Raw genomic sequence first — 22329 nt, forward strand, 5'->3', positions numbered from 1 at the left:
GTAACATCACAAATTGTAGTAGCAATGGTGGCACTGACACTTTACAAATTTTATTGCCTGAAACAAGGAATTTCGTTTCGACATTGTCGTGACATTGTCATGGTAAAGTCTGTTATAACGGGGCTTAATAAAACAACATGCACCATAGAACATGTCGCAGGGGACAAAATTAAACAATTTGCTGTGTTATGTATCTGAATGATTTATTGAATTTGTTGGTAAAAGTTTATTTTTCATTTTTTAGAGAGTTCAGTTTTACCAAAATCTGTTTGCTGTTGTGTTTTCGTTTGTACATTGTGTTATTGAAAGAAAAAAGTTATAGAAATAAACTGAAATTAAAAGTGAAAAAGATGTATATTTCGATGGATAATATTATAGATCCATGACAACTCTTAATGTATTCTTTGTAGTGACGTTTTTTTTTTTCTGTATTAACACACATAGGCCTATGTATGTATGCACACTTGCAGAGATCATGTACTGTAAAAACATAAATATTCGCAGCATGAAATTTTTGCGAATTGGAGGACGATGGCCTGATGAAATTTACACAAATTGCCACTGGCATTGACTGTATATAGTGGAGACAAGAACTGTTATGTGCATTTTAATTTCACAAATCTTGGCTTCTCGTAAAATATGTGAAAAATTCATGCTATAGTTGCTATAGTAACTGTTCATGGCATATTTCATAGCATTTTCACTGATCTGTGCATTCTAAAGCCATATACTGTATGAGCTGAAATTTTCGCGTACAGATATTTTCGCGAATAGCTACTTGGAGGACATTTGCGCGTGTTGTTAATTTCGCGGTTGCGACGGTCTGACTGAACGTAACTATTTGCGCGTTGTTATTTTCGCGTGTTGTTATTTTCGCTGTTCAAAGGCAATTCGCGAAATTCGCGAAAATAAAACCACCGCGAAAATTTCAGCTCGTACAGTACCACTGAAATCATGCACATGGATTATGTAAATAAACTTGATGGATTTGATCGACATTTCTCTTCCACTTGCAGCATGGGTAAAGCTGGCAAGCAGAAGAGCCAATTAGTGAAGAAGCCGACAGGATCGAGGGGGCAGCATCAGGGCGGGACGTTCAAGGGCCACAAGGGACTGAAGACAGCAGCAGCGTTCAAGGTGTCTTCCCACAAAGCCCTAAAGGCCAAGCATAAGACCAAACAGGTCACCTCAAATCTGAAGTGGGTGAGTGACATGTCCGTGCTTGTTTAGATTCGTTTGTCTCATTGTTTATAAACATTTCCTTTCTGCGTGTTTGATTATTGATATTCTATCTGATTGTGCAATTTTTTTTTGAAAAAAAATTGCTCTTATTGTGATGACAATTATGATAAACAAAAGACTACTGTAAAACAAGGAATGTTCACTTTCAATTTAATTTCACAAATTTCTCGAGAGCCAAGATATGCCAAATTAAAGTGCGTGCGAAAGTTCTTGTCTACACTATATGCATTGAATGCCAGAGGCAATTTGCGAATACCGGTATGTCATGCCGTGAAAAAGGAGTCGGCTCCGATTCGTCAAAATTTCATGCAGCAAAATATCTTGCTTTACAGTAAAAAAATTCTGCAGGCAACGTCATCAGTAGCTGTAGTGGCTCATAGGGTAAGGCAAAAGGACTGTCAATCCAGGGTTTGTGGTTCAGGTCCTCCTGCTTGGTACTGAATCTTTGTAAAAAGAGATATACTGACTTTTTATATAATTTTGTTTTTATTGAAGAATCATGAGGAATCACAATATTTACAAGTGATTGGGACAAAATAAGCATACAAAATCACAAGAAGTAAAAGGAGAAATAATAAGAAAACTAGAAATGTCGCTTTGGCGACTGGTATGCCTCCGCCATAATGCATGATTTTTCCCAATAGGTCTAGATAGTACATGTGGACAATGTGTGATTACATTTTCACAAAATTGGCAAAATATTGAAATGACAAGTTTGTCACAAATGTGTTGAATGTTCACCTTCCTTGACCTAGGTTTAATTGGATGAATAGGAGAGCATGTATCTAGGGATTTAAGGACTTTAACTTGACTTTGACCCATTCATACATTTAGGAATTGAGTAATTTTCAAGGTACAGGTGTGGAGAAAAAGTGCAATTTCTGAATTGAATAGTAAATTGTTACCATTTTCATCTGGCCCTTGACCCTAAAATTCATAAAATAATTACTTTCAGGTAGAACATGCATAATATGTACTAAGTTTCAAGATAACTTGAGCCACTTCCGAGATATGGAGGAAAAAGTTAGTTCAGCACTTTCACTTGATCTTTGACCTTTTGACCTTTGAGGCAAAAAAAGAAGAAAAAAAAAAAACTTTCCAGAGAGTTTCTGTTAGGTTACACACGCATACACCAAGTGTAAAAAAAAATAACCCTGCTGGCATTGCATAAATATGAGGGTAATAGTAAAATTTTGAAGTCTTGCACTTGACCTTTGACCCCTGACCTTTGACCCCATGAACCCTACATTCTCTAGATAATCACTTCCAGTCAGTACATGTATATACTATGTTCCATGAAGATACCTTGAACAATTTTCCAAGGTACTGAGAAAAAAAAGAAGTTTTTAATATTTTTACTTGACCTTTTGACCTTTGACCTTTGACCTCATGACCCAAACTTTCACCAGAGAATCTTAATTGGGTAATACATGTGTACACTAAGTTTCAAGAAAATATCTTCAGGCATTCAATAGATATGGTGGAAATAGTGAAATTTCATGTATTTGACCCTGACCTTTTGACCTTTGACCTCATGACCCAAACTTTCACCAGAGAATCTTAATTGGGTAATACATGTATACACTAAGTTTCAAGAAAATCTCTTCAGGCATTCAATAGATATGGTGGAAATAGTGAAATTTTATGTATTTGACCCTGACCTTTTGACCTTTGACCTTTGACCTCATGACCCAAACTTTCACCAGAGAATCTTAATTGGGTAATACATGTATACACTAAGTTTCAAGAAAATATCTTCAGGCATTCAATAGATATGGTGGAAATAGTGAAATTTTATGTATTTGACCTTGACCTTTTGACCTTTGACCTTGAGCATGTGCACCCAAAAGTTGATAGGCACAACTTCACCCCCTAATACACATACATGCCAAGTTTCATTAGGATACCTCAACAGGTTTCGATAGTTACCTTGTCCACAAAATTAATTACGGACGGACGGAAGGACGGACGGACGGACGGACGGACGGACAACCCGAAAACATAATGCCTCCGGCACCACTTCGTGGCGGAGGCATAAAAAGGCAGAACAAAGATAAAACGTATGTATTTTTCAAGAGCAGAGCTTCGAGATATAGGAAGTGAACCCAAGGAATGCCATAGTTTAGACTTACTTTGGTATGACGCTTGTAAATTGTGTAGCATATGCAAGATACAGTAGGTGGTTACTGTAGCTAGTGTATAAGAACTACTGTAAAGCAAGATATATTTTGCGGCTGAAATTTTCACGAATTGGAGCCGACAGCCTTTTTGATGGCAGGAAATTTTCGCGAATCACCACTGGCATCCAATGCATTACAGTGTAGACAAGAACATTTGCATGCATTTTAATTTTGCAAATCTTGGCTTCCATGAAATTCACGAAATTTAAATGCACATGAACATTTCTTGTTTTACAGTAACACAGAGGATTGAAATGATCAAGTTTCTGAAAGTAAAACAGACAAATTAATGTAGAGAAAAGTGTGCCAGTGATTTTTGCAGGACCATTTAGCTCCGACTCCAGTACCAGAAGCTGTTGTTTCTATCTGGCCCCTAACTCCTTTTACCGTTTGTAATCACCGATAATGGAGATCATTTGAGCTCGGTAATTGCCCATCAACTTGGGTGCCATCGGAATCCAGCAGGGATTTGCGAACCCCACGCATTGTTCTCCAACTTTGACAGGGAGTTTGTAACTAGAGCGGAGAAAAAGGATCTCCTCAGCAATTTGGTGACACAGAAAGTGGATCCTTGTATAGAGGAAGATAGAACAGGCAGACATTAAACAAAGCCCTTTCAGATCGGAGGAATTAACTTGCTTGTAAACGTATTTAGAGGCATGTTACATCCACAGTTATTATGTTTTGTTATGGATGAAAGCAGACTTGAACCAGTTTCCTCCTAAACATGTTTCTCAAATCAGTTGGTCCAATGGAATTTTACAGGCATTTTTACTCCCTTGGTGTGCATTTGCAATCTGAATTGATCGACATCTAAAACATGTTTTAGGAGGCAAAACTTAGATTGACCTTCATTTGCTTCATTTACCAATAAATGTGCACTGATTAGGGTATAGTGTGTGCTGGAACATAAATGTGTATGTACTCCATGCATTTGTGTGCTTTGTGAGCAACAATATTAGATTGGCAGGCCAGGGAGTTTGTAACACTCAGAAACTCTAAACACGATCAGAATGCATTTCAGAAACGTGATTCCACAGGAGGATGTTCTGCAGTTTGAAGGCAGACGTCTTCATCTTCGGAAGGAGAGCAGTATGAAAGAGCAGAGGACCAAAGGAAATGGGTCAGACTTGTAAGGAGAGAGGAAAATCTAGAGGCATATGGAATTTGGATGATTGTCACTGGCATCGATAGAAGATATGTGGTATATATGAGCACAGTCACATAACAACAACAACTGTGAGGAGATATATATCTGTCAATCTATTAAGAATTGGGTCTAGTGAGTTGCGATCTTTTCTCCCTTTTTTCCCCCTGCATTTTAGATCTTTATTTTTGTCTTAGCCTGATAACCTGTATTTGACTTAAGTATCTCAAGTATACCATACTTTTCAGACACAAAGAATACTTGACACAATTATCAAAGAGAAGTAGAAATTGATTTATCTAAAAACTATTAAATAAGCTTTTCTCTAGCATTTGGGCTTCTTCTGTTTTGGGTTTGTTTTCTTTTTAGCAAGCCATTTGTAAGCAGAGTGTTGATTTGGTTTAAGTTTTAGATAAAGGATTGGTTGAAATGAATATTCTAAAAATGCAGCATTTGACATCAAGATCTAATCATCACTTTAACTGGGAAATCCCTCAGTCAGCTCTTGGCAGTGAGCATAGCCCGTGACCTTTTCACCCGTGAACAAATTCGTAAGACTCCGTTAATTCCATTGGGTCTATTTCCACCTCCTGACATGTCATTGTCAGACGCTGTGTTCCACGAATCTGAATCACTTTCAAATGTTCAGCAGCACATAAATAGCCGGCCAATTGAGATGCGGGTTTCCTTTAATTCCAAGACGGACCATCACCGTAATGAGATGCTGTGTAAACGTTCTGACATATTAGCTTCTCTGTTGCGTGTTTAGTGTGGGATATCTATTTGTGTACTTCCTGTAGTGCTCCAATGCCATTTTTCTGTTTAAAAAAGAATAAAAAATAGTTTCCGTATTCGGCTCGCAAGGGCTTCCTATAAATGTTTCCAAAATTTAACTGAATTTTACATTTATAAAAAAGGCACCTGAATTGACCATGGAAAAAAAAAACTAGTTGGATGATACAGCTCTGAGGGAAAAGAATGTTTCCCAATACAATATTCAGTACAGTTTTATTTAGGCAGGGTCTCTTTATCTCCCCCCCCCCCCCCATTTTCTTTTCACCCTTCCGTTATTTCAATTTGTCCTGTTTGACTTTGTTTGGCCTGTATGTGATTGCTTTTATCTAAATCATTTTTTCTCTTCAGAATGAGTTGACCCCTCTTATTGTAATAGCACCCTTTTTTAAGAGTCCTTTTCAATTTCTTTAAAAAGATATTTTATGGAAGCAGTGTTTTCAGCAAAAGAACTTTTTGGATAAAACACCAAAACTGGTTTCAACAGTAACACATGACAGCATTCATTTTCTGTTCCTTTTAACTTTCATCTAAATACTCAGATGGCATCCTCTCATTGTGTCAAACAGACATTACTCAGTTCAAAGATGAGCCAGTCATAGTTTGGTTAACGTTCATGGATTATGGTTTTATTCACAACCTAACATGCTGATCACACAGCAAGCTCCGAGGAGGACTGCCATTCCCAAATCTCCTGACGCTATGCATGACCATGGCTGCCAATATTAAGGTAAAGCGCATGAATAATGACAAGCACATGAACTGTGCATGTGCTAACAACACATGTTTATGACACATTGTATTCCAGAAGAACAATAATATGAATTGATTGGACATTTGTTGCATCATTACAATGAATTAAATGGTGTGATGCATTCATTTCAAGCTTAAGAAAAAAAAGGACCTGCTTCCTTTCTAGATCTCTCCCAGTACATCTCTCTTCCTCCATACTTTACAATGATCACATATTCTTCACAGAGACACATTGTTTTCTTACTTTTTCATCAGTCCTTATCTCAATTTTCCTCTTACTTTATTTTTATAAGGAAAATGCCCTTTGTGTCACCTGTCTGATTTTTTCCCCTTCTATTTTCAAGAGTGAAAAGAAAATATTGTCTGAACTTAGCAGCAAAGCTGCTTCAGGGCAAGTGTGTGTGAATTGATATACTCAAGTATATTTTGCACAGCTCTGGAGAGCATTGCATTGATAGACCAATTATTTGGGGAAAGTACCCCCTATCGGGCTTGGGATATCGGATTCACGGGGAGAATAAACAGCGGCCCTGCTGGTGAGGTATTTCATGCTTCAGGTAGTGATAATACTTTCTGATTTTGCATGACGGTTTGAGTGAAAGTTGTGTGAAGAAAGAGATGTCCTCAGAGAAGCCTGTAATGGGTCAAGATGGGTCAATAATTGCGGGAGGCAATCCTTGGGGGGAGGGGACACTACTTTGATATCTAAGCAAAACAAAAATTGTAGATGTGAACTTGTCTGGCTTCCTTCTCATTTTGTTTTCTCTTCCTAGTTCCCTTTTGTTCCCATAATCCCTTGCAAAACTCAGGCAACCCTCCTCCCCCCCCCCCAAAAAAAAAAAGAAAAAGAAAAAGAAAAAGAAAGGGGAAATATATATAGTGACAGTAAAAGCCTTTATTGTACTGTTATATAATGCACAGACAATTCAGATTATATAAGACAACTTCAATTTTAAGGGATACAGTACACACTTTATGAGAGAACAAACTAGATTTCATTTCACTGCTCCAGGACCTTCTAGACTGAATGCGTTTGAGCAGCCAATGAATTTGGCAGATTTAGTGGGCAAGTGTGACGTAAAGTAGATATAGCCTAATGCTATATTAAGATTTGTTGTTCATTTACCAAAGGAAAACAATGTGTTTGATGGGATCAAGATGATTCGTCAATTCTGTTGCATCGGATGACAAACATGTCAAATTTTAGACTAAATATGGAGATAGAAGAGGCATAATTCCATTCACTTCTAAGCTGTTCTGGGTTATTGCAGTTTGGAGAAGTGTGTCAATGGAAATCATGATATGAAATGTAAAAAAAAAATGATTAATTGCTACCTCCCTCAGAAAGCATTTATTTCATGGGATGATTTTCACTGCTGAGAGAGATAGATGACATTGTGTACTTGGCCTAAATATGAAGATGGATAATCACCTGAGCAAATAGAAGTCAGAAGACTGAAAAGCATTTGAAGGAAATGAAAGAGATCGAGCGAGGAGAAAGTGGTGTGAATGACTGTAATGCAGTGTGTGAGTGAAATTCCCTTGCAGAGGATATAGTTACTTTTTGTTTTGTTTTGTTTTGTTTTGTTTTGTTTTGTTTTGTTTTGTTTTGTTGGATGACTGCACAATCTCTGTTTTCATGAAACACCCACGAGATCTAAGGTTGAGAGTGGTCTGAGGGTGAAGCAGGCATTGATGGATGAGATGCCACAAGATGGAGCGATATTCTTTCCTGAAGGGATTCAGCGCTGGACAAACAAAATATTCACAGACTTACAGAGCATACTGGAAAATATCTTTGGTAGTAAGCATATAATTCAAGAAAATCCAGCTTTGTTTTGCTCTGGTTAAGCTATTTCTGTGCATTTTTATTCATTGGTCAGACAACAAAAATCAGTTCAAGACAAAGGCAAAACAAAGATCGTGTTTACCGCAAATGAATGATGGTATCAACATTTCATACAGCTGTGTGGGACTGGTGTGGCCACTTTCTGTTGACGATTTGATCATCAAATATTTCTTTTACCTGAGATCTTCTCTAATAGAGCAAGCAAAATGAGATGCTGAGGATGATGGTGGTGATGGTGGTGATGGTGTTGATGGTGGTGATGGTGGTGATGGTGGTGATGGTGGTGATGGTGGTGATGGTGGTGATGGTGGTGATGGTGGTGATGGTGGTGATGGTGGTGATGGTGGTGATGGTGGTGATGGTGGTGATGGTGGTGATGGTGGTGATGGTGGTGATGATGATGATGCTGATGATGCTGATGATGAAGAAGAAGAATATGATGATGGTGATTGTGATGATGATTTTGGTGATGATGATTACTACAAGCAAGAGATCTTTTAAAGTCAAAGATATTGGGAAGAGAGAAAACGAGGAGAGCTAGGGGTCCTTGGCTTTTGGGTGATGTAAAAGGAACACGGGAGAAATGTGCTGGGAGAAGTTTTGTGAGAGAGGAAGAGATAGATAGATAGATCAATAGATAGATAGATGGATAGATAGATAGATAGATAGATAGAGACAGATAGATAAATAGAGAGATAGATAGATAGATATAAATAGATAGATAGATAGATAGATAGCTTTTCATAGATAGATAGATAGATAAATAGAGAGATAGATAGATAGATATAAATAGATAGATAGATAGATAGCTTTTCATAGATAGATAGATAGATGGATGGATGGATAGATAGATAGATAAAAGATAGATAGATAAAGATAGATAGATAGATAGATAGATAGATAGATAGATAGATAGAAAAAGATAAAGACAGAGAGATTGATGCTAAAGAGGTGAGGATCCCAAGTTCACAGTGGGTTAACACTCTCCAGTGTTATACTCCTCCCTAAGATTATATACCCCAAAAGAATGTATCACCGCTGGATGCATGCTATGCAACCACAGAGAATACTGATGAAGATGGATGCATGAAACAGGTGGAAGAAGAAGATGGGGTGAGTTCAGGGGGTAACAAGAGAATAGGACAGGTAAAGACATGGCTTTGGGAGAAAGAGGTTAGGGACTTTGCATGGCCGGAATTGTCCATGTCCACGGAGCGTACAACTTGTTTGCACAATAAGTCAATAATAATTGATTTACTGTGGTTTGTGATTTCCATGGTGTATCTTCTTCGATCTTCACCATTTTCATCGCCAGGGAATTTGATACCCTGCGTGCCAAAAAATGTTCCGTTGCCCCACTTTGTCGTCCAGTCGCGCTCGGACGCAAGTGGAGCGCGAAGCAGAACAGAAACAAGACGGCAAAGCCTGGCGAGGTGTGGGAATTATGGAGATAGGAAAACTCAGCGGCTCCACATGAAATTGATTTTTTGTCCTCCTACCCTTCCTGTCTGCTATTGATCGGAAGAGGAGAGTGCAGAGAAGCAGCTTTACAGGTCGCAGCTGGTCAAGCAGAAGTTTAGCAGAGCTTCCCCGCGATGTATAGAATGCATAATGAGGATCAAAGAAATGCTAATGAATGAGGGAGCTGGATAATTGCTGTGATAATCTGTTATTCAAGATATTAAGCAAAGCAAGACTTTCTTAAACCCCATGGATAAGAAGAACTCTTATTGTGAGCTAGCACACTCTAAGCAGTACTTGTATATCCTGGTGCTCAAAGTCAAGAATATGCTCATTAACGATAGCAAAGAAAGGACTGTTCAGGATGTGATTGTATTTACAAATTTGGGTGTTTGATCAGAAGATAGAGGTTAGGTCAGTTTGTTATTAATTGACTGATTACTGCCAGGTGAAGCACAAGAATAAATAAATACAATCATCCTTTTCATACAAGAAATTCTATAATTCTTTGAAATTCTTTGTGTTGGATGTTTGACAGCATACAGTTCAATGTGTTGCCCCAAAATGTTACCATACTTTTTTATTCTGACTGATTTTAATGCAAGCTGTTTCTACATGTAGTTTTCATGAAACTGGCTGTTGACTTGACCAAGTAAGTAGTCAAGGTAGCCTGCTTTAAAGAAAAAGCATCTAGGAAACGCTTTTCATGACTTCTCTGTGGATATATGAGGCTGATTCTCCATAGCAACTCTTGTTAGAAGCTGCCAATGCTTATCATTTCAGATTTGCGTGGCTGAATTTGATATGTCATAGAGGTTAGCTCGGTCAAGGGAGCCCCGCAGAGTGGGGTGTCTCAGATATACAGGAGAAGAGGAGGAGAATACTCAATTTGATTTTTTGGCGTTGTTGTCCAAAGCTGGTAGAAAGTGTCATAGTTGGCAGGTTTCTTCAAAAAGTTGTATTGAAATTGTTCTTGCTCGAGGGCTCTCAAATTATGCTTCAGTCACTAAGATTTGTTTTTCTTCAAGCAGAAATTTAATAAGAAATGAATGAGCAAATTCAGTTTACTCCTTAAAGGTGAGAGTCATCCTTTGCAAAGTGTCAACTTTGTAGGCTCAAACATTGTCTCACTGATCCTTGACAGCCAGCACCTTGCTTTTCACACAGTTGAATTTTCTAGCTCTTTGGCATTATTGTACTTACAAGAGAATGAAACCCAAATATAATTGTAAATTGAGGGAGTGCAACAATATAATTAGAACTCATCATTTAATTTGTACATATGTGACATCATAAACTGTAGTAGTCTTCTCATTCAGCAATATAGCTGCACAGCAACTTTATAAAAATGCATAACTTTTGAACATATTTTCCAATTCTAGTCAAAATTTTACTGATGTGTTTTGCAAGTATCGCTGCATTCATTCAATGCACGTGTATATTTGGGTCTGAGATTAAAATCTGATATCAAGAACATATCATTAAACTTTCTTTGTACGGCTTTCCCTCAAAATACAGCAATCAAATCCTATACCTGAGAATGACACATTCGATTTGCCAGATGTCCTTATTGATTGCATACAAAGCATTTTCGGATAACTTACGATACTCTGAAATGATACAGAAATGTATTCAAAGGAATTTACTCTTCCTAGTAAATGTGATGACATTTTTAACCTGTTTACATGTTTACAGTATTTGTTTCAAACATTGATCAAAATTTCATTTATGCTAGCCTTCCTTCGCTTTGAATGTATTTGTATTCCTCTCAAGAAGAGATGTGTGCTGAAAGTTGCCAGCAAGGTAAAACAACGCTTTTCATAGTGGCCGTGCGAGTAAAATACAAATCATAGGAGGTCCCAGAAAGTATGCTTGTAATTTGATTTCCCCAGGTGGTTGGAATTACTGAAATCACCTTCAGTTCCACTTGGACCCATGGCGACACAGCTTCTTACAAGGAAACTTGCATTTCGTATGCCCGCAGAGAAGAAAATTAGCGGACATTCGATACTAAACGTGAGGCTGACATCAGAAATAAACACACTCAGCAGAGACTGGTAACTGGCGCCCGGGTTTGCTCAATTAATTTTCTCCAGCACATCCGGTGATATGGTCCTCGTTACGCTAAGTCACAGGTGGACATTTGGACAAGTTCTCAAATGGTCAAACAAAATAGGGCAAGTGTCAACCTTTAACAAGAAGAACAACACCAGATTGAAATTAATCACAAAAAACAGAGAAGAGGGCAAGAAAAAAGTTTCCAAGATGTAGAAAATTCTTCAGACCTCCACATCTCACAATATTGAATTCGCCAAATATTTCTAAAGGTTTTCATTTTTGCAAATTTCGTTAGTCGGGTGCTATTTGCGAATTTGAAAACATGCAAAAATATTAGCTCTGATCCTGACATGAATGTGGCATGCATGCATACATTTCTCCATTCACGAATTTAGCCACTCACTAAATTGTCTGGAAGTCCCGATTCATGAAAAATAGACTCACTAAATACATTGTGTATACAGTACTTGATGACATCCTTTTGACACCAGTATGAAATACAACGTAAGTGGATACCTTTCAGTAACATACTGAAATGGACTGCTTTTGGGGGCATTATTAATATTATTGCCCAGAGGACCCTCAACTTGGTGTCCAGGAGCTTGATCCGTAGGTCATGTGCATCAGGATGCGAAAGTCAGTCCCGCTTTAATTTTGCTGAAAACTTGCACAATAAATTGCACTGAGCGGGGTGTGAACGGCATGCAAAGAAATCATCAATTTGTTTAACCCATGTTGCAACTCGCCACACTAGGTCCACACACCGTGGTGCTGGAGTCACGTTCCAGTCATTGTTTAGGCATGGAGATAGTCTAGAGATTGAAAGCGCTACATTTGCAGCCAAATGATATTTTTTACGCTGGCCATGCCAACTTGATTTGTTTTGAAATTCTTGCTGCAATTTGCCCCGTCTATCATTTGTGAAAGGTGTCAAATGAAATAGATTTTTGCATCTCAATGCAAATACTGAAACATCCTGTGTGTGAATACAGCTATTGAAGCAGTCTTGATGGACATTGATTATAAAGAATTAGCCAGATGTTGACTCAGCTCAGGAGCTGAAATAAAAATCAATAATTGGTAGACTGAGCATATATATATACTCACCTGAAAGAATGTGTGGCAAAGTCGGAAAATGATTACGACATTTCGGCCGTGAAATCTGCCGGCCTTCATCTGGCAAAGTCAGTCTACTTCGCCAGACGAAAGCTAGCAGATTTTGTGGCCTAAATGTTTAATCGTTTTCATGTTTTCTCGCTTTGTGAGACAACAGATTAGCTTTATTCTTTCAGTTACTACCACATTTATGAACATCTTCCATACTATTAAATTCAGCTATTTTCTAATTTTTCTGATGAATGCATCACCTAGAAATATGCAAACCTATATTTTGCCAAATCATTATTTGTGTATCCCCCTTTGAAGCATCATAAGTCAGCCAACTGTATACATCTTTTCAAATAGGTCTACTCTTCTATGTTATGTCTCCCTTGAAGGATGACTTGCTTGCACTTAGCCCATTGAGAAGGGGCTGATTTTGCTATAGCACACATTTCCCATAGACGCCTTGCCCAAGTATATTCAAGACTAGTCTTCAATGGGTTAATACACTGACAGCACAGATAGTCTATTTGTTTTGTTTTTCTTCTTACCCAATGTCTTTAGGACTGGCTTAAAGGAGTGATGCAAAATCATTCCAGCTGAGTAACAATGTTGCTTTCCTGTTTAATAGCTTCAGACTAAATGCACCAGACTAAAATATACACCATACGAGAATATCATTCATATTGATTTACTGGGTGTTGGGTTGACATTTTCTCCTAGCCTGCCTGCACGTGGCAAGAAAGTGGCCATCCGATCCATCAGTGCCAACAGCTGTAATTACAAGTGTACATCACATTAATGGACTCACATGACATTGAAACAACAGCTCATGATTATCTTTGGCTGTCGGAAGGTCAGATTTATCTTTCAAATTGTCATTAGCCCACGTGTGGGAGACATCTTTTTATGTTATCTGTATGTTCAGGTGCTTCTGTTGCCTCCAAGTGCCGCACAATTTATAAAAGAATGCATATACATTTTCACATTGTGTTATTTATATTCATATGTATAATAATATATGTCTGTTTATATTATATATTTATATGTTTCTCTTTGTACATTTATCTCATGGCCAGAACTAAACCTTTTCTTTGCACTATTTTTAGGAGCTTATCTATTTTATATATCTTTTTATGTTTATATCTGTATGTTCAGGTGCTTCTGTTGCTTCCCAGTGCCTCAAGGTTTAGAAAAGAATACATCATACATGCTCACATTGTATTATTTATATTTCTTTGTATGTATATCCACATAGACTATCTCTGTTTGTATTATATGTTTCTCTTTGTACATTTATATCATGACCAGAACTAAACCTTTTCTTTGCACTATTTTAGGAGCTTCTCTTGCAGCATAAATGAATGTATTATAGCAGTGTGTAACATCCATGTTGTAGATTGTCATAGCAAAGATAACAAGTAGGGCCTACCCCACTTTTGAATAATATCTAGGAATATCCCTCCCCCTCCCCTCCCCCCAAAAAAGAACCGTATTCAAGAAATATTGCATTTTTAGTCATTGACGATATCACTTATTCTGTAGAAGAGTTCAATAGCTAATCTTCTTCCCTATATTGACTAAATACAGGTAGACGTTTTCATAAAAAAAGATTGAATTTGCGACCTTTATTTTAAATCGTGCATAAAATCAGCAGAGTGTCAATATTATTAAAATGATGTGTAGAGTCACAGGGATTGTGCGGAGATATCTTGCCCGTCATAAACTTAACAGTGCAACTGTACATCATAATACACTTCGGTATATATGACTTGACAAGGTCATCTGAGTAGGGGAAAATGTGAGCTACCGCCCCGCCCTGACAAAAATTCATACAGCATAAATTCATAACTGCATTCCTGGAGCAGCTAATGGAGTAATGGTGCTCAGTCATGCTTGTAGATTAGGGAAAATTTCAACACGGGTGAGATAGGGGGTGCGCTAATGACAGCCGCGGACTCGAGTTTAAGTTCCATTTCCAGTACCATCAGGAGTCTGGTAGCCTGGCTGCCGAGATAGCGATTGGGTTTTAATTGCTTCGATAAAAGATCCCTCTAAGTCTCAGAGTTCATGATGTATAGAGGTATACGTGCACTTGGGAGAAGGGAACATTAAGGCAGAGGTTTAAAGGGAACCTTCTATTCCTTGTTGATGCTGACTTTGATAGAAATATATCAAGGTCGAAAAGAAAACCAAAAAGTGAAAGTCACATTCAACTGGACACAAAATTAGAGGGTTATGGAATATTGAATATTTGCTTTCATTTTTATTTAATTTTCATGCATTTATCAATATTAACTTGAGCATAAAGTGTTTTCTATGACTTATAGTCAGGAAAAGTTTCATATGATCTAATGCAGCCTTTTGTTTGCAGAGTTTACCAACAGAGTAGATAATAAAGATTTTGAATACAAAAATTGGTATCCATTTTTATCAACTTGAAATATCAAGATTGAAGCTGCTGCAAAACAAAGAAGATAATCTAAATGTACATGATAATTTTAATAATATCTTCATAAATACTTCTTGTTATGAAATGAGTACAGAATCATTAAAATGATCAAATTCTTTTTCTATATATTTTCATGATGACCTTCCAATTATAGAAAACTTTGAAAAGGACATTTATTGGTTTTTGCATTTAAAATCTTCATAAATGTTGTTTATGTGCCTAGTTTCTGTCTAGAGTGACATGAAATGCCAAGGAGATTCCTGAGCTCTGGATAAGTGTACACTTTCACAGGATACATTTGTGGCCGTCCTAACATTAGAATTCTCACAAGCAGAAACATGGGGGGGGGGGGGGGATAAAAGACAAACGACAAGAGGGAAGAGGTATGAAGGATATATGCATTCTAACGGCAGAAATCTGAGATGGGATGGGATTTTGTTCGAAATGGCCACCTTCCATTCTAAATCTCCCAAGGCTTACTCTCCATGAATATTCTCATTACTCAAGCATTTTCTTGGACTGAATGTGAAACATTCATACAGAGAAAACCCATTATATGTTACCCTGAACAGTGAAATACAAGGACATTAGTTCAGCAGTGTCTGCAAGTGAGCAAGCATTTAGTTTCATAAACAAGGTCAAAACCATGGATATTTTTCGGTATATTTCTTTAAATTATTAAATCCTGTAGCTAAACAGCCTCCATCCTTGGAAAGGATCAGTGTAATTTTGGAGGATGCAATGTTTTTCCGTTCTCCTAAATTGATTTGTATCCTGCACACCTTCGGCTGAGTTGATTGATGATGAGGATGGTGATAATGCAGACATATTTTGGACTTTCTTTTTCCCAAAGCCTCTCATGATAACCATGAAATTTTGTCAAATTGCATCAGAGAGTGAAGTGTGAAGATATTGGTGAATGAGGACTTCACAAAGAAGGCGATCAGATTTGCAAACAATGTCAAAACCAGCGGTTTTCACCGTAAGTCACTCAGGTCACCATTTATCCCTTCCTTGACAGGTCTTTATGGTTCAAAGTTTAAAGGACAAGTTCATCTTGATTTACATATGGACTGAGCAAGTGCAACAATATCAGTCAAACACATCAGTGAAAGTTTTTGAGGAAATAACAGCACTGAAATTTCAAAAATTCATAACTTTTGAACAGATTGTCTGATTTTCCTCAAACTTTCAATGATGTGTTCTACTGATATTGCTGCATTCACTCAATCAAGGTACACAATTATGTGCATGTCCTTTAAGTCAGGATGTCCTGTTACGTATTGCTTTCATCGATCTCCTGTTTTGTGATAGACAGACATTCAATTCAATACATTAAAAAGATAAATGTACATCAAGAAAAAGATATCACATAAGCTCTTAATTCTCAACATGGCAATTTACTATTCAGACAGTTCTGAGGTGCTAATGGTGTTGATCCTTCAGAGTCAGAATCATGTACGGAGACTTGATGGTCACAGTACATTATTCCAGGGGGAAATAACTGAACAGTCATGAGACCAAAGAAGGAACCAGGGGGATTTACCTAAAGAATAAAATCGGTCAGGTATATGATGCAGTCTGTCGAGGTCAGTAAGCATTGACAATAGTTGGATTCACACTGATGTGAATTAGCAGGATACAAATCTCTCGATTTTTGCCTGTGGGGACATAAAAATCTCTGTAAATGCCGGGATCAGCATCAAGATTAAAATCCCAAGATATCTTGAGATTATTTCTGAATTATCCCAATGATTCTAGAAATATCACAATAATTTGCACCACAGTGAGTGTGCATGCGCTGGAGCAAAAAAAAAAAAAAAAAAAGAAGAAATCTTGAGATTTTGTATCCCTTCATTCAAAGACACATCACAACAGTGCACGAAATGAGGGCAAGGTTCACCATTTCGGTAGATTTTTGGCATGTGCAGTTTGGTTGACAAATTATTGTGATCGGCAACTAGTGAGACATTTCTGTTTGTCTAAATAGGTGCAAAAATGTCAGTTTGTGGATCACAATCTACGTCCCCCTGTTTTGTCTGTGTGAATGACACTATATGTAATGACTGTAATCTGCGCTGATTTCACAAAAACGTTTGACGTGAAGGGAACGTGACACTTTGACATGTGCTGGTGAATGTAAACAAAACTCTTTGTCAGATGCAAGTAAACACGACTGTGGCATGTTGAGGGTTAAACAGAAATATCTCATTGTACTCAAAATGGTGACTCACAGGATTGATGTGTAACAATGAGTCATGCATGGTTGAAATGTACAATGAATGTCCCATAATCACATTTGTCTGAAGGTGCATTGAAAATTCTGCATGACAGGGGAAAAAAAAAGAAATCAAAGAAGACATTAATTGTACCTTTTGTGGCCAACCAGAGCATGATTGAATTCAGTATCAGCTTGTACTACTGAGTAGATAAAAATGTTTCAGGACTTAACAAGATGTGGAATTGCATTTGTTGTCTTTGAGTGCAGCATCTCTCCAAATTTCTGTCTGGATTCTATCAAGTATTCCACTGACATCAACCCCCCCCCCCCAAAAAAAAAACAAAAAAACATTGTGATGGAAACAGAATTCTCCATGTTCGTGCACAGATTTAAAAGTAGGATTGCGAACGTTATACTGAGGACCTATTAGTGGTAAGAGGCTTTGAATTATGCGACCTCCACCACTCCTGTCAAATATGGGGAGTGAGGCCGCTTCGGTCACAATGGACAGAACCTCCGAGGACACCAGCAACTTCGAATGACTTCACGGGAAGGTCCGTCATGATCACACATTAATACAGCAAGCGTGGAACAGTGGAATCATATTATCCTCAAAGAGCAAGTGAAAATCAGGAAATGTCATATTGTGTTCCATTTTCCATTTTTTTCCTCTCAAAGGCTTTTTTTTTTTTCTTCAAACTTTGAATGATACCATGAAAAAGGTATGTCATGATCAGACACTAATTCAGCAAGGGTAGAACTGTGATATTGTATTTTCTGCTAAGAGCAAGTCCAAGTGAAGAAATGTCTATACCATACCTCTTTCCCTCTTTTGTGTGTATTAAGCATAGAACATTGTATGGTGCAAGTTGTTTTATGTATAGCATATTAATGTACAATTTGTAAGGGTTTCAATTAATATGGCAATTTATTATTCACACCTGTACATTAGTACCCATTCTAATATTTTTTTTTTTTTTTTAACGGAAAGGAGACAATAATTACAAGTGGGGTTTTCTTGTGGGCATATATTTCTCTTGTTTATGCTGCTCGTTCACAAATGCATACATATAAAGCATGAAATTATTCAGATATATGCACAGAAAGAATTATACAAAGGAGAAAGAAAAACTATGCATTCAATATTGTGTAATAAATGCCCAAATGTGCCATACCTGCTTATCATGGCCAATTTTGATTAACTGCTAGAGTTGCTCCTTACTGAAAATCTACCAAGCCTTTTGTTACATGTATTTCAGAAGCTCATGTTCGTTTCTTGTAACCCGAAAGTGTGATGGTTATTCTTGTACATGGTAATGTTTTGAGCCTTCAGATTAAGGGCTTTCATGGGTGAACTTCTCATTTAGCCCATATGTCAGTGGCCCTTAAACATTTGATGATTTCACACAGCAGATGACCACCCAATTGAATATGTTATGGGGACTCTAGTCTATGGAAAAATATCCTAGAGCTCAGAATGGCAACTTTGGGGTCAGCATAACAAATTTGGGTAAAAGATCTAACTGACAAAAAACATGTCTGTTTGGAAACTAAATATTGATCCCCGGTTAAAAGCTTCCAATTTGTGGGGTGATGAAAGTTTTCAGGGATGCGGTGAAGATTACTTTTATTTTCAGTAACATATCTAAATATCCATGAAGGCAGATTTCTGCATGAGATTCTTGTCAAATTGTGTTTGAAAGTTATTCATAATTGAAACGCCTGCCTCTTCTTTTCACATATGAAAGTTCGTAACTTTCAAATTATTAAAGGGAAATTCCATCCTGATATTAAATGTTGCTTTGTAAGAAAACAGAAATATCAGAGAAATAAATCAGAGAAATTTTTTGGGAAAAAGTGGGCAGGTAAAAATGTTATGAACTGTAGAAGTCTAGAGAGTAAGGCAAGTTGGCAACTGTGTGTGATGGAGATGATGAGCATCTCTGTGTTTGCTTTGTACACAAAATTTAACTTATTTTCGTTTTTCTGAAATATTTGGGTGCAGATAGATTATCTTTTTGCTGAGGAGGATTTGCCAACAGAAGTATTACTCTTATCATATAGTTGGCCTTATGCCAAAAGGGCCTTAAAAAACTTCCCCTGTTATGCCAAAAGGGCACTATTAGTGTACAAAGTCAATAGCATTAAGGCCTTTTTGCATAATAGTGGAAGTGGTTTAAGGCCCCTTTGGCATAAGACCGACAATATGCAGTACCAAGAACAAGTCTGAAAATTGGTGATTGGAGGGTAGGAAATATTGCCATACAGACAAGACAGGAAGGAAATTATTGACTGAGACCGTTTTCACACGGGTTGAGAAACATAACAGCAATGCTGAATTACAATTATGATTACCTGGTACAATTACAGTTAGAATTATTGCCCATGCACACGACTGAGGAAGGCTTCGCAGATTCTGCAGCTTTGAATTTCAGAGCGAGGAGTGGAGGTGTGGCTTCTTTTTGAGGTCCCATCAATCACTCTTGAGTGGTGAAGAGTGTGTTGTTGTTGTTGTTTTTATTTTTCTGCGGAAGTGGTTGAAAGGTCACCATAAGCCCCACCCCCTAAAACACAGTTTGGATGTCAATCCATACCCACGACTTTTGTTCTGTAATTCTGGAGAATCGTCTCTCCAAAACACATGCGAACTGTCATTTCTAGTACAATTTGAATTACGGTGATTTTGTAGTCTAATGTATATCATTTTCCGAAATTTCAAAGCAAAATGATCAAAGAAAGGCAAGAAATTAGCATTTTTCTGGGTCATGATTTTCCAACTTTCAACAGAACAGAAACGTGTCCGAAGATTTGGCTTTAGCGCCGTAGATAGACTCCTCCCCTAGTAATGAAGGAGTGATCTTTTTGGTCAGTGCGTTGCATCCTAGTTACTGATTGGTCGTGCGAAGACCACTGGCGCTAACCTTGAATGAACATCACGGAGGTTGCTAGGAACATACCTTCTATTGTCAAGAGGTGAAACTGTTTTGCCTCCCCTTGATCACGATTGCGTCAGAAGGAAAACTTTGAAGGCGGTTTTCTCAAAACACTGATTTCTTAAACCACTCAACATGCGCTAATAGAATCATCGATCGTATCGTTTTCAGAAAATCAGCCTCCCCCGGCTTTTGGATCCTTTTGTTCTAGCGGGTCACATTTGAATTATAATTCCAGCAATAATCTCTAGAATCATGATTCAAAAAACACACTCTCAGTATGTGTTAAAACGACCTGAATAACAAACCCTGCATGGGTGGACAGGAAACCCTGCCCATGTAACCACTGCTCCGCAAGAGTAATCACCCTTAGTTTGTCAACAAACCTGTCTCCTGTTTAAACAGTAATTGTCTTTGGAGTATATTGAGACAATGTGTGGTTAGGTGTCATTCTGGTGTCATGACCATCACTTCACTTCACTCCTTTTCTTTTTTCAAGGACTGTCACCTGGAAATGAACACCTGTGGCGGGAATCCAACATGATATAAAGTATTGCAAAGTTTTTGCCTTCCTTTTCATTTTGAATTCAAGTGAATTTGATGTTTGATTGATTTGTTTTACATGACTGCTAAGGAAGCAGTGAAGGCTTTTTAAGCAAGCAGACCACAGGACAGATGGCTTGAAGTCCCCTCCAAAAGGACCAGGTAATGGAGGATAAAGTGGATTGCTTCAGGGCCCTGTTTCCTGAAACTTGTTATCAATAACAAGTTACGATAGTTGTTATAAGCTACTAAAATCCTTGTATCTGATTGGCTGAGAGCAAATTTGTCATAGAAATGTGGCACTTGTTCCTGATAACAAGTTTTACGAAATGGGAACCAGGGCATGACTCTAAACCTCACGATTTATAGTCTGTGACCATGTCCACATGGCCACAACAGCAATATTTGTGTGACATGAAATCTGTAGCATTTATATCAAATAGAGACATGAAACACCATTTTGTTTTGTTTTATTTTGCAAATTTTGCCCTGGTCTAAATTTTTGTGATAAAATCTGTTGTAATTTTACATTGGGAAATGTTCAATTTTGGATGCACTGCTCTCATCCACAGACACATAAACAAGCAATGTTCACTGAAAGTGCTATAAACTACAAAAGCAAGAAAATACACACACACACACACACATGCACAAAATTTTTCCTCTTTAACTGTTATAGAAAGAAAGGAATTTATTTTTCATGCCTAATTCAGATATATTCATAGCTGTAAGATGATGTGGGTCAGTCACTAAAAGCATGTTATGGTAGAAATCTTTCAATTCAGTTCCTTCAAAAAAGCTTCATGTATTTATAGTGGCATCTGTGAGTAAGATAAAGCTTGGCTTATTGGTAGTCCTGTCCTTTCATTCCAAACCACTCTAATCAAAAAATTAAATTAACCGTAGGAAATGAGATGTCATGGAATAATGAACCAGCCACTCTTTATCTCTCAGAGTTCTTTACATTAAAGACTGAAGGGCTCAAAATGTTATAACGAATCAAGACAACTCTCTTTTTTTTTTTTTTTGGTCTAATATGTCTATAGGGCTATTGAGTGTCTATCAGTATGACCATCAGACGATAATATAAACTGTAACCTGCATGCCATACATAATTGGATATCCGACTCCCCCCCCCCCCCCAAAAAAAAAAAAAGAGGATAGAAGAGAGGTTGTGTGATTGCTTTCTTATTTGTTATTTGGGACTTTGTCATTTTTCTTTATCTGCTTCTGTAACGGGGTAAAAGCGCCTGGCCATAATGGCTCCAAATTTGCAGGCGGCGTGGCGCTATGCCTGGAACTCTGCTCCCGCTAAATCACCCGTTTCAGACCCCCTCAAGCTGCCCAGCGTGGATAGACTTGGAGTCTCTTCGGTTGTTTACACGGGAGTGATTGGATATCGTGATTGGGTTCTGCTTCTGGTATTAATTGACCAAGGAAGAAAAAAAAAACTAGAAGTGAGTGAGACAGGTCCCCTTGATGTTTGTATCTTCTACTTCTGATCCTGAAAATGGCAAGATATCTAAATTCGGCTCTACAAAGCTGAGAGAACTACTGAAACAAAATACTCGAGTGCCTGTGAAATCTATCCAAAAAA

General features: G+C 37.7%; 1 protein-coding gene across 1 annotated transcript in view; it reads left to right on the top strand.

Annotated features, from left to right (window-relative positions):
- The window catches only part of LOC140232685 (ribosomal biogenesis factor-like), an 89002-nt gene that overhangs the window by 23967 nt on the left and 42706 nt on the right, over positions 1 to 22329 (top strand). Inside the window, exon 2 of the mRNA XM_072312797.1 lies at positions 1017 to 1203. Coding sequence (XP_072168898.1) covers positions 1018 to 1203 — 186 coding nt within the window. The 5' untranslated portion in view covers position 1017. The remainder of the gene's footprint in view (positions 1 to 1016; positions 1204 to 22329) is intronic.

Source organism: Diadema setosum, chromosome 9, assembly GCF_964275005.1.
Source record: "Diadema setosum chromosome 9, eeDiaSeto1, whole genome shotgun sequence".
Taxonomy (NCBI): Eukaryota; Metazoa; Echinodermata; class Echinoidea; order Diadematoida; family Diadematidae; genus Diadema; species Diadema setosum.